Source organism: Leptodactylus fuscus, chromosome 1 (genome assembly GCF_031893055.1).
Source record: "Leptodactylus fuscus isolate aLepFus1 chromosome 1, aLepFus1.hap2, whole genome shotgun sequence".
Classification (NCBI taxonomy): Eukaryota; Metazoa; Chordata; class Amphibia; order Anura; family Leptodactylidae; genus Leptodactylus; species Leptodactylus fuscus.
In genome coordinates this window covers 199449659-199462894 of record NC_134265.1, presented here as the reverse complement: position 1 = coordinate 199462894, position 13236 = coordinate 199449659, and the positions used below count along the sequence as shown (strand labels likewise).

Below are 13236 nucleotides of genomic sequence, written 5' to 3'. Positions count from 1 at the left end.
CTTCCATGATGTAATTAGGAAGTCAGATGCTGCCTCTGTGTTGCAAACCAATAGAGGGCGCTCAATGATGCTGGGATTATTACCAGGTATAGTCTCTCAATCGAGGACAGCCGTTTCCATGTACTTGCATCTCATCAGCTCGATTTAGAGAGGACTATAACCTGGTAGAGGTGAGAGGCTTAGACAGAGTTAAGGGGATATTGTCACTCCTTGGGGAGAGAGCACCATATATGGTGGTCTCTCCCCAAGGAGTGACAATAGATACCAAAAAAAAAAGTCATAGATACCAAACATTGGTACCACACAGAACTTTTCTCACAGTCAATCTTGGGCAGAAACCCAGTGAATCCCGTTATACTCTATGGAGTCCGTGGGTATCCGCAGGTATGCACTTTTTAAACAGATAGGGTTTCCATTTTTCAGGTCCCCAAGTGGACCCAAAGAAACTCAAACACTAGTGTGAACCTAGTGTCAGATGGTAATGTGTTCCTATAGACTGAGAAATGTGTAAAAGTAAGTCAATTACAAATAAAAGAACAAATCTCTCAGTACTAATAAGATAAGATAAGATAAGATATTCCTTTAATAGTCCCACAATGGGGAAATTTCAGTGATACAGTTTCATAGATGGTACAGTAGTATATAACAAGAGAGAAACACATAGAAGCTCATGGCAGATAGAAAAATCCTAGGAATCAGAGCAACTAAAAAAGAAAGAAACACAGACACACTGCAGGATCATTTAGTTCTCTGTGCGGATTGATGTTAATAATAATAATTATAATAATAATAATACAGCCGACTTGGTTGTAGGACACGAGGAGGGGGTCACAGCATGTGGATATAACAAGCAGAAATTTTGCAGAGGTGGGGGACATATGCAGATATCATGATAACATGTGGCAGTTCCTTTGGTAGGTGGTGAGATCTCCTGCTCACAGCTGATAGTTCGGTATCTTGCATCAGCACTATTGTCCTTTTAACCACAAAAAATGCCCCAAATGTCCTTCATCACAAGCCGTCCTCCTCCTCCTTACCACAGTGTTCTACTGCCCCAAGGAAGTCAGAAACCATCCAGGTATACAGGGTGCTGCTCTCTTGCCAAGCTTCCATAACTCCTGGGGTAGGTGGGTGATGGTTCCCAGGTTGTAACAGAGTCCCACGTGTCCACAGTAATAGAAAGAAATACCAGTCAGCTGTAGCATCTTCACACAACAGCAATTGACGCCAGAAATCATCTCCTTGAAAGAAGAAGTCCGCATTTCCATGTAGGTTTCTCTTCCATGCCGCATGTTGAGCCATGCTGTCCTAGCTGGGGGGATGGTAACAGGCACATGTGGAAACCAGCTGAACCAGGTCTTGAGTCCATGCTTTACAATGGAAACAAAAGGAACAAAAAACTCCACAGGGTCTTCCATTCGATTTATAGTTGCTAAATTCATAGTGCTAGATTGCTTGGTTACCGGATTCTTGAAGTTACAGAGAAAAAGAGTGAAAAAGGAAAGAAAAGTTTGCTCCCAGCTTGGAGCACTGCATCAAGGCAGCCAAGCCCCTCAGGGGGGCGGCGCCTAAAAAAAAAAAAAAAAAAAAAAAAAAAATGTATGTTGAAGTAGTCTACTTACTTATTATTCTACTTGCAGGTATTACTACTATCTTTCTCGCTTATAATTTTCCCATCCATCAGTCAATTTACAAAAAATAACGCCCTAGAGGGAAGTGATTTCCAACCAGTCAGAGGTAAGTTACTCAAATCTTTATGCACTTTAATCTCAATGGATCTCACACCTGTGCTAAAGATTTACAAGTGATAGAAATGGTAGAGATGAGCAGGTAGTATTCAATATAATGGTATCCATTTGGGTTTTCATTATTGTGTCCACCATTTTTCCAGATTAAATATCACTGTTTAAGTAAATAAATAAAAAAACAAAACAAAACAAGTAAGTGAAATAAATAACAAATGTGAACATAGCCAAAATCATTTATGAACCCAGGAGTAAGGGTGCATTCACACGGAGGAAAATGGCACTGAATTTGGTGTGGGATCCGCGTCAGATTCAGCGCTGAAAAAAAACCTCCCGTTGACTTCAATGGGTTCCTTTTTCTGCTTGCATGTTATTAGGCTTATTGGGAAAAAGTCATGCATGATGTTGAGGGGGCTGTCCTAAGAGGCAGTGAACAGAAGCACTGTTTTCCTAATTACATCCTGGAAAACTGATTTGCATATATTTCCCATAATCCCCCAGTGGAGTGAAAATGGCTTCTAAGTCTCCATACGCCTGCCCACTCCCTAAGGAGTGTTATTATCCCTGACCCTAAAAATATAGTGTGTGAAAAAAAAATAATAATAGAATAAAGTCCCAAAAAATGCCTCTTTCCTACATAAAATTAATTATAGAAAAAAAATTTAAATGAATAAAAACATTGTTTAATCTACACTGTGAAAATCAGAAAAAAGGGCGAAAAATTATTACTTCAGTCTTTTTCCATTTCACCTTGTAAAATATGCTTTAAAAAGTGATAAAAAAGTCACATGCACCCCAAAACATTACCAATTAAAGCACAGGTTGTCTCACTAAAAACTAGCAAGAACCAGCTCTGTCAACCGAAAAATGTTACACATTTTGGAAGATGACGATGCAAAAAACATAGATTGATCTCCTCAAATGGGTTTTCGTTCTGCAAAATTATTAATGCATAAAAAACAATATAAATTTGTTATCACTATAATTGTACAGACCCAAAGAATAAAGCAAACATGTTACTTATGCTGTACGCAGCAAAGAAAAAATTTAAAAAGTAAAATGCGATGCCAGAATTTTTTATTTATTTTTTAATCCACCAAAAAAAAGTTAATAAAAAACGTATTCAATAAGTTATAGGCACCCATAAATGGTGTAATTATGAAATGCATCTCATTGCGCAGAAAAATAGCCCTCATATGGCTTCATCACCAGAAAAATAAAAAATGTGAAGACAAAACCCCCCAAAAAGCGTCAACAAACTAGCTGTGGCAGGAAGGGAATATAAAAGCTGTGCAAGCGTGTATCGGGGTACACTCCAGATTTACAGTTTAGGAGGCAAAAGATACCAGTGAACCCCAGAGTGACCCCCCATCATAGGAGGTACTGGGAAAATAGTAGCAAATTTGGTGTTCCCAATGAACTCCATACAGGTTACATGTTCACTTTTCACCATCCGCTGTGCATAGACATATGGGAAACGAATGCTCACTACACCCCTTGATAAATTCTTTGAAGGGTAGATGTTACAAAATGGGGATCCTTAGGGGATTCTACTTTTCTGATACCTTAAAGGCTCTGCAAACATGACAAGACATCCAGATACCAAACATCTAAATAAGCAATCCAAAGCTACATAGAATTCCTTCACATCTGTACCCTACTGCGTCCCAAATTGCAGTTTATGGCCACATATATCACATTGGTGTACTCAGGCTAACGTTCTACAGTGCCTTGCGAAAGTATTTGAAACTTAAAGATTTGAAATTTCAAACATAAAGATATAACATTTTAATTTTTCGGGAAGAATCAACAACAACTGGGACACAAATAAACGTATCCAGGTGTTAGAATGGCCAAGTCAAAGTCCAGAATCCAATCGAGAATCTGTGGAAAGAGCTGAAAACTGCTGATCACAAACGCTCTCCATCCAACCTCACTGAGCTCCAACTGCTTTGCATGGAAGAATGGGCAAGAATTTCAGTCTCTCGATGTGCAAAACTGATAGAGACATACCACAAGCGACTTGTATTAGTATTAATGCAAGGGGGCCGAATAATTTTGCACGCTCAATTTTTCAGTTTTTTATTTGTTAAAAAAGTTTAAAATATACAATAAATTTCATTCCACTTCACAATTGTTTTCCAATTATTATTGATTCTTCCCCCCAAAATTAAAATTTTATATCTTTATATGTGAAGCCTGAAATGTGGCAAAAGGCTGAAAAGTTCAAGGGGGCCGAATACTTTCGCAAGGCACTGTAAATGTCATATGTGGAGTCAATTGTACTGATACTTTAGGGGCTCTGCAAATATGACATGGCAACCGAATGCTATTCCAGCAAATTCTGCTGTCCAAAAGCCAAATAGTGCTCTATCTATTCTGAGCCCCACTATGTACTCATACAGCAGTTTACAACCACATATGGGGCATTGCTGTGTTCAGTAGAAATTGTGTAACGAACTTTGAGGAGCTTTTTCTCCTTTATCCTCCTTTGTGAAAATGAAAAATTTGGGGCTAAATTGATGGTTTATTGGAAAAAGTGTTAATTTATACATCAGTGTTACTAAAATCTGTGAAACAGCTGTGGCATCAAAATGCTCACCATAGCCCTTCATAATTTCTGTCAGGGGTTTACACTGTAGGGGGTCACTTTTGGAGGGTTTCCATTGTATTGGTACTCTAAGAGCCCTGTAAATGAGACATGGCACCTTAAAACAATTTTGCTTTCCAAAATGCCCAGTGTCGCTCTCACCTTTCTGCGCACTGCCGTGTACCCAAACTTTAGTTTACATTCATATGTGGGGTATTTCTGGACTATGGGGAAACTGTGAGCTACATTCTATCTTTGTACCCCGTGTGAATGTGTTTTTGTGAATGCCTTTTTTTTTAGAGCTAAATTAATGTATAATTGAAAAAAAATAAGTCTAAATTTCACCTCCATATTGTTTAAATTCCAAAATGCGATTTGAGGGGTGCAGTTTTGAAACTGGGGTGATTTATGGGGGTTCCTAATATGTAGGCCTTTATATGAAGTGATCCCTATGAAATGAGATTGGGAAATTTTCTTGTAATCTGGAAAGTCGCTGTTACACTTGCAAGCCTTTGAACGTCTAATATGAATTAAAGGATATTTAAAACATGATGCCAATATAAAGAAGAGATATGGTACATAATACAGTCCTATGAAAAAGTTTGGGCACCCCTATTAATCTTAATCATTTTTAGTTCTAAATATTTTGGTGTTTGCAACAGCCATTTCAGTTTGATATATCTAATAACTGATGGACACAGTAATATTTCAGGATTGAAATGAGGTTTATTGTACTAACAGAAAATGCGCAATATGCATTAAACCAAAATTTGACCGGTGCAAAAATATGGGCACCTCAACAGAAAAGTGACATTAATATTTAGTACATCCTCCTTTTGCAAAGATAACAGCCTCCAGTCGCTTCCTGTAGCTTTTAATCAGTTCCTGGATCCTGGATAAAGGTATTTTGGACCATTCCTCTTTACAAAACAATACAAGTTCAGTTAAGTTAGATGGTCGCCGAACATGGACAGTCCGCTCTCAAATGATCTGAAAACAAAGATTGTTCAACATAGTTGTTCAGGGGAAGGATACAAAACGTTGTCTCAGAGATTTAACCTGTCAGTTTCCACTGTGAGGAACATAGTAAGGAAATGGAAGACCACAGGGACAGTTCTTGTTAAGCCCAGAAGTGGCAGGCCAAGAAAAATATCAGAAAGGCAGAGAAGAAGAATGGTGAGAACAGTCAAGGACAATCCACAGACCACCTCCAAAGAGCTGCAGCATCATCTTGCTGCAGATGGTGTCACTGTGCATCGGTCAACTATACAGCGCACTTTGCACATGGAGAAGCTGTATGGGAGAGTGATGAGAAAGAAGCCGTTTCTGCACGTACGCCACAAATAGAGTTGCCTGAGGTATGCAAAAGCACATTTGGAGAAGCCAACTTCATTTTGGAAACAAAGATTGAGTTGTTTGGTTATAAAAAAAAAGGCGTTATGCATGGCGTCCAAAAAGAAACAGCATTCCAGGAAAAACACTTGCTACCCACTGTAAAATTTGGTGGAGGTTCCATCATGCTTTGGGGCTGTGTGGCCAATGCCGGCACCGGGAATCTTGTTAAAGTTGAGGGTCGCATGGATTCCACTCAGTATCAGCAGATTCTTGAGAATAATGTTCAAGAATCAGTGACGAAGTTGAAGTTACGCCGGGGATGGATATTTCAACAAGACAATGATCCAAAACACTGCTCCAAATCAACTCAGGCATTCATGCAGAGGAACAATTACAATGTTCTGGAATGGCCATCCCAGTCCCCAGACCTGAATATCATTGAAAATCTGTGGGATGATTTGAAGCAGGCTGTCCATGCTCGGCGACCATCTAACTTAACTGAACTTGAATTGTTTGTCCAAAATACCTTTATCCAGGAACTGATTAAAAGCTACAGGAAGCGACTAGAGGCTGTTATCTTTGCAAAAGGAGGATCTACTAAATATTAATGTCACTTTTCTGTTGAGGTGCCCATACTTTTGCACCGGTCAAATTTTGGTTTAATGCATATCGCACATTTTCTGTTAGTACAATAAACCTCATTTCAATCCTGAAATATTACTGTGTCCATCAGTTATTAGATATATCAAACTGAAATGGCTGCTGCAAACACCAAAATATTTAGAACTAAAAATGATTAAGATTAATAGGGGTGCCCAAACTTTTTCATAGGACTGTATGTATTCATGTATTTTGATGGTAAGACTATTTGAAAAGCAGAGTATTTCATATTTTGAAAATTACTAACTTTTTTTTCACAAATTTCCTTTTTTTTTTATATATACAAAAATATTGATCAATGTTTACCACTAACATAAAGTACAATGTGTCATAAAAAAATCAATCTCAAAATCACTTGTGTAAGTTAAAGCATGTCAAAGTTATTGCCATATAAAGTGACACATGGACCAGGCCTCATATTTCAAAACTGACATAAGGCACTTTTAGGCTATGTGCAAAAGGAGTTAATATGGTAAGAAGACTAAATGACTTTTAATTCTGTGCATATACTGTATGAGACTGGAAAGGTTACATAACCCAGCTAACATTCCTTGCTATTACTAGTCTTTTCCAGGTCCTTGCATAACGCAGCCTCATCAAGAGTGTTACATTTTCAACATGAGACCCGAGAGGCTGCGCACTGGGGTAGTCCAGGAAGCCAGACACCTAACAGAGAAATGAGGTCTCTAAGAAAATACCTGGATGAAGTACTGTCTATAAAAGCACAACAATCAGCTGAAGAACAGACAACTGATGTAAAGAATCAGACGAGGCAGCTAAATGAAGAGCAAGTCCCGTTGATGGATCACAGTAGAGAAGAAATCCTATATGGGTCAACGGATGATTATGTGGAGCCACAAGTGATAGCACATTTGTCTTGGAAAGAATCCTTGGAACAAGAGGGTGAACTGTAAATTTCCAACCAGAAAATAAAGATATTATTCAAACACAGGACAACATAATAGGGACAAGATATAGGGAATGGACCTCATGGGAACCAGTTAGCTCAAGATGGTAGAAAATGTAGATCATATGTTTGTGTAACTAGATGATTATTTGAAGAGGGAAATATAGAGGGTGCTCTATCACGCATAAAGTTGGCAATTGACAGTAGCTAAAAATCTGCCATCAGTTACATAACTACAGTTTTGCTCAATACTAATTTTTAACCTTATGCTGACAAATAGATATTATATATTGTCAGCTGCAATTAATAATTCATAGTATAAAGACTGCTATTGTCCACGTAAATTTGCATGTACATGCCATGATCTATTGTTTGTATTTCTACAAGGCGAAGTCAAAGAATGTTCCCTACTATTTATTTTTTTTTTTGTATAATCAAGTTACACTGTTGCTTATATCTAGTCTATATTTTTCAGCATCTTTTCTCATAAGTAGACTGTATCTTCAGTTTTAGAAAAGCTGACTTATAATGGGTTTATATGTGGTATGTTCAGTGGCGTAGGCCTGGGACATTAGGAGGCATGGCAGACCCCTGATTTATTTATTTTTTTAAATCAGGTAATGGGCCCTATTTACTTACTGATCCTTGCTCCAGCACATTGTCTCCTGCGCTTCCCCTTATGCAGAACCGGAGGCAGCTGTGAGTAGGAGCAGGGATTGGTAAGTAAGGCCACGGGCACACTAACCCCCACAAACTCTGCTATCATTATACTCCAGGGTCTTTTCAGACCCGAGACTATAATGATCAGAGTCCCAGGAAAGGTGAGGGAACATAAAAAACACTGTTACTTACCTCTCCTTCGCTCCAGCAGTCTGCGGGCCTGTTTGGTGACGTCCCATTATGGGTTGCGACACTGGCCTGGTTCAGGTGACATCTAGTCCAGCATTAAAAATGGACGAAAGTAGCGGGGAGTGCACCAGAGGCAAGGAGAGGTAAGTAACATTGTTTTTTATGTCTGTATCCTCCCCTGGGTCTCCAATTATTATACTCTGGGGTCTGAATGTTCGCCTTGTGGCCCTGCCACATCTATTTTCGCCAATGAGTATTTTTAAAATCTCCTAGACCTAACTTTCCAAAAGATTCAATTTCACAAACAGTGTGTGGCCTGGCCTTGTCATGCAAAAACTGCAAACTCTTGTGCAGTTCCTTAAATGGGTATTCCAGTTTCAGCAAATAAGTAGAAAAGAAAGTTATGAGCATTTCTATATCCATTCCCCACAGTTTTCAAGCTCTCTGCCTACTTTTTTCATTAGGAACTTTTAGAGTTTACTCAACGTAGATTAAAAAAAAAAAGATAAATGAGCTGTATACTTGTGTGAAGATCACATAACCAGGACAGAGGTATTTTTACTGGAAGAAAACAAAGAAGGTTCCAACTGAATGATAACAAGAAGAGATATGGAAAATTATGAGAAACTGATACATATGGTTAATTGGAAAATTGCATAACTTCATTTTCACATACAAAGACAAATGACTCACTTAATTCTATAGAGGGCCTCATATCTTGGCCTTTCTCCTCCTCTTCCTGCTTCACCACCTCCATAGACTTCATTTTAAACTCATTTATTTGTGTACAGAGAATTTGACAAAATCACTTAGATAAGAAGTAAAGTCTCTTTTCCTTCCAGGTCTTCTCGCCACATTAAATAACTGCCCCTAACTGCAGACAATTTGTATAAGAATAAAATGTTAATTTTCATGAAAATGGAGCTGCAATGCGGAATAAGAAAGGCATCTTTAGAAAGGTACAAAGTACTGTCAATAGTATGATAATGAAGTTCCTGCTGACAGACTCCCTTTACAGATAAAAACACTGTAGTAAAGTATATTGCAAGGCTTGTTCCCTTCACTTGTACTATTGATTCAGGAAAAAATAAAGTTAGTTTACTTAAAGGGGATTTCCTGGGCAGAATTTTTTTTTTTTTTTTAATAAAGGTGTGTTAGTGCTAGTGATGGGTTAATAAATACACCCATATACCTTTAGCTGTTATTGGAGTGATATCTGGGTGTCTCTGGTTGCTGCTGCATTCTCTGTCCTTGTTTACATGCTGTAGCTTCTGGTAGCTGCTGCACTAACTCTCTCTCACTCAGCCCCCTCCTCTCTCACTCCATTACAAAACCCTCCATCTCACTAACCTAACCCCTCCCACCCTCACTGACTAGCGATCCTGCCATGTCTAGAGGCTAACCCCTTTAAAGGGGTTCTCCCACAAACATATTTAAGTTTGCAGACAATTAAATGATAAACTCAGAGAGTTCTTTGCCACGAGGTGCCATGTTTAACTTCCAGTGACCAGTATGAGAGTGATGACACCAAATCTAAGACATCTGCTCCTTGTTCACACGAGGGATTTAGACATTAAAGGCTGTGTGTTGAGTGATTTTGATGGCACACCAAAAATACACTGTTATACAAGCTGTACACTGACTACTTTAGATCAAAGTATCTAAAGCAGGGGTCCTCAAACTGCGGCCCATGGGCCACATGCGGCCCGCCAAGCACTTCTGTCTGGCCCCGCTGACAATGCTGGCAGGCGTGCATTTATAATGAAGCTCCAGGCAAGCTCGGGCCAGGCCATGGAGCGCACTTCACTTTACCTATTGGAGGGCACCGCTCCCGATGTCTGTGCGACCTGCTCTGCCTCCGGCCCACTGTTTAAAAAGTTTGAGGACCCCTGATCTAAAGTGTATCAAAGTGTCATATGTTCAGTGCTGTCCCATGAAAATATATAATGGAACAATTATAAAACTGTCAGGGGTGTATTCACTTTTGTGAGATAGTGTATATGTATATCTATAGCTAGATAAACACTTTCCTATTCACATCTACAGTGGTGTTTTATTACATTCAGACAACATTGATAACGTTAAGGCTGGTCTTACACGGCCGTAAGGTAAGTCCACAAATGGTCCGCAATTGAGGGTTTTCAATTGCGGACACATTATATTCAATGTGGCCTTTTACACAACCAGATATTTTATCTGTGGTGTGGCCGGGCCGCAATTTATAGAGCATGTCCGTTATGCCCGTGAATTGCGGCACTGCACACACTCGGCAATAGTACTTTATGGGCGAGTGCGGCAGGACATGGACATCTGAGGAGTCTATGTTGCCAATCAGCAACTAGTGTTGCTGATCAGCAACTTGCGGACCGTATATTCAATACGGTCGTGTAAGACCAGCCTAAAGGTAGAATTAAAGATGCAGGAAAATAAATCAGGGGTAAACTGAAAAGAAAAAATCCATCTAAATATTATTTATACTCATTCAGAAAATCTCAATACTTCTTCATTCTATATATGTCAATCCTTTATCTATAAATAATCTTTAGTGAAAGTTCACTTTATCAGTAACTGTCATGTCAATGTTTCCATTAATTTAGGTGAATATAAGAAACTTTGTAATATCAGATAACAGCACTTATTAGTTTTCCAGCAGGCTTTAGAAGCACTAAGCAGTATAGATGTGAATAAAGCTCGGCAGCAAGACATCTGTGTCCATATACTGTATTTCATATAAAAAGATCCAAGGTAATAGTGCAGAAAGAACTTCAGATTCCTGTAACAGATGGGCACTATATATATTACTGAGCATGAGCTATTCATTGGTGCATCAGTAAATTAGCCCCCAAAAAGGTTAAAGAGGGTGCATTATTTACTCCTGAAAGTTTGAAGGTCTTGTAATGTTTCCCTGTAGTGTTGAGCTGCTATGCATTTGCTTTCCAAGCTTAATGGGATCCTATAATTAAAACTCAATTTTTTCTGCCTACCTTGTAGGAATAGCCTTAAGAAAGGCTATTCTTCTCCTACCTTTAGATGTCTTCTCTGCGCTGCCGTTTGGTATACAATCCGGTTTTCGTTTTAATGCAAATGAGTTCTCTCACAGCACTGGGGTCGGTCTCCTTCACATCTTCTTCCGGCGGTGGCTTCAAACTTCCAGGACTCGGGCAGCCAACTGCGCATGCCTGCCAGCCACAAAAAATGGCTGCTTACAATACTGTGTAAGTGGCCATTTTCTTGTGGCTGATGGGCATGCGTAGTCGGCTTTGCCCTAGGTCTGAGGCCTAGAATTTTGAAGCCACTGCCGGAAGAAGACGCGAAGAGAGCCCGTTCCTGAATAAGATGGATTTGGTGCTGGAGAGTTCTTTCGCAGGTTTGGTAATGCCCCCAGTGCTGTTTGAGTGCTGGGGCCCGCCCCCAGTGCTGCAAGAGAACTCAATTGCATACCGATGAAAAACGGGATTTTAACCGAACGGCGGAGCGGAGAAGACATCTAAAGGTAGGAGAAGAATAGCCTTTCTTAAGGCTATTCCGTCATGTCAACGAGAAAAAAAAAAGGTTTTTAATGGTAGAATCCCTTTAAAGTACCTGGTAGCTTTTGATAAATGAGGCTGGCAGTGAAGAATACATTTTGATTTTATTAGGGCCCCTTCACACTGAGTATAGACGCTGATTCTGAATGTGTAAACGTTCCGAATCAGCAGCATTTCAAACAGATCCCATTGCTTTCTATGGGAGCCGGCATACGTGCACTCCCCATAGAAATGAATGGGCTGCTTTTTTCCATTCATTTCTATGAGGAGTGCATGTATGCCGGCTCCCATAGAAAGCGATGGGATCTGTTTTAAACACCGCTGATTCTGAACGTTTACACGATCAGAATCAGCCAGCGTATACTCCGAGTGAAGGGGCCCTTAGAGACCACACAGGACAAAAAAATTAAGCAACTTTGAGATATTCAGTATGTCTCTCACCATCCTTAGCCTTTTCTAATTGTACACTATGTGGACTGTATTAGATTTGTCCTGCTCCACAAATTGGACCTGTACATGTACACGCAATAGGAGCTGATATTTTAACCCCTCTATTTATGGGGGTGGTTTGAAATTCTCTGATGCACCAATGAATAGCCCATGCTCAACACCATTTTAAATGCTCATCCGTTACATAACTCTAATAGGTTTTTTTCTGAGCTATTAGTTTAGATCTCTTTTTTTTTTTTTAGGAGACATCCTATGTATCCCTGCCTCAAACTAATTTGGCTGCTTAGTATTTCTCTCTCCATAGACTTCTGTAAACTGCAGCCTGTCCTCATTGAAAACAGGTTTGAGCAGTAAACTCAGCAGTTTAACATGAAGGAAAAGTGGAGACAGAAGCTACAATATAAATAAAAGTATAAAAATGTGTTATATTTACCTGAATTGTTCATTTAACAAAATCTGGGGGAAACATCTGTTACTCTTTAACTTGCTCTGAGACTGCTTTAGAACATGTTTCTTCTATGAACACTTATTATTAAACTGAAAATATTAAGCTGATATAAAGTTTTGTAAAAATGCCTAAATTTAAGGTTTTGGGAAAGTTGTTGTTGAATACACTGATCAACCTTAAAAGAGATTTTTTTTTTTGAACTATAAGGTCTGTTAGTGCTATTAATGGGTTAATAAATGCACCCATATACCTTTACCAGTGTTTTGAGTGATTTCTGGGTGTCTCTGGGAGCTCCTGGCATCTTCTGCATTTGTTTTAAATAGTTCAGCTTCCTCTATGTAACTTCTACAGTAGCTCCCTCACCTCACTTCCCCTTCCTCTCTCCCTCCATCTCTTTAGTTATCTCTAGATTGCATAGTACTGCATAGAACTACACGAGCATACTGCACAGGCACAGTATGCTCGTGTAAGAGGCCACGGCAAAATGGCTGACGGAGCATGCCCAGTAGACTCTGCCTGAACCCAAGTGGTCAGGATTTCAATCTCGAACAAAACAAAGTCCGATGGTATGCAAGACTGAGAAGAGGAGAAGATGCAGGGAGGAGTGAACAAAATGCAACAAAGGGCGGGGAGTGGGGGGAAATGATGCTGGTGTGCTTCCTGAGCATAATTTGCATATCACAATTCACTTTTTTTTCCCTCACAGAAAAGGTGGGGAGCACAAG

At 39.4% G+C, this 13236-nt stretch overlaps 1 protein-coding gene across 1 annotated transcript in view; it reads left to right on the top strand.

Moving 5' to 3' along the window:
- Positions 1-11795, top strand: part of CREB3L3 (cAMP responsive element binding protein 3 like 3) — a 34653-nt gene extending 22858 nt beyond the window's left edge. The window contains exons 9-10 of the mRNA XM_075281485.1: positions 1641-1737; positions 6895-11795. Of these exons, the coding sequence (XP_075137586.1) occupies positions 1641-1737; positions 6895-7244 (447 nt within the window). The 3' untranslated portion in view covers positions 7245-11795. The remainder of the gene's footprint in view (positions 1-1640; positions 1738-6894) is intronic.
- The last annotated feature ends 1441 nt before the right edge of the window (positions 11796-13236 follow it).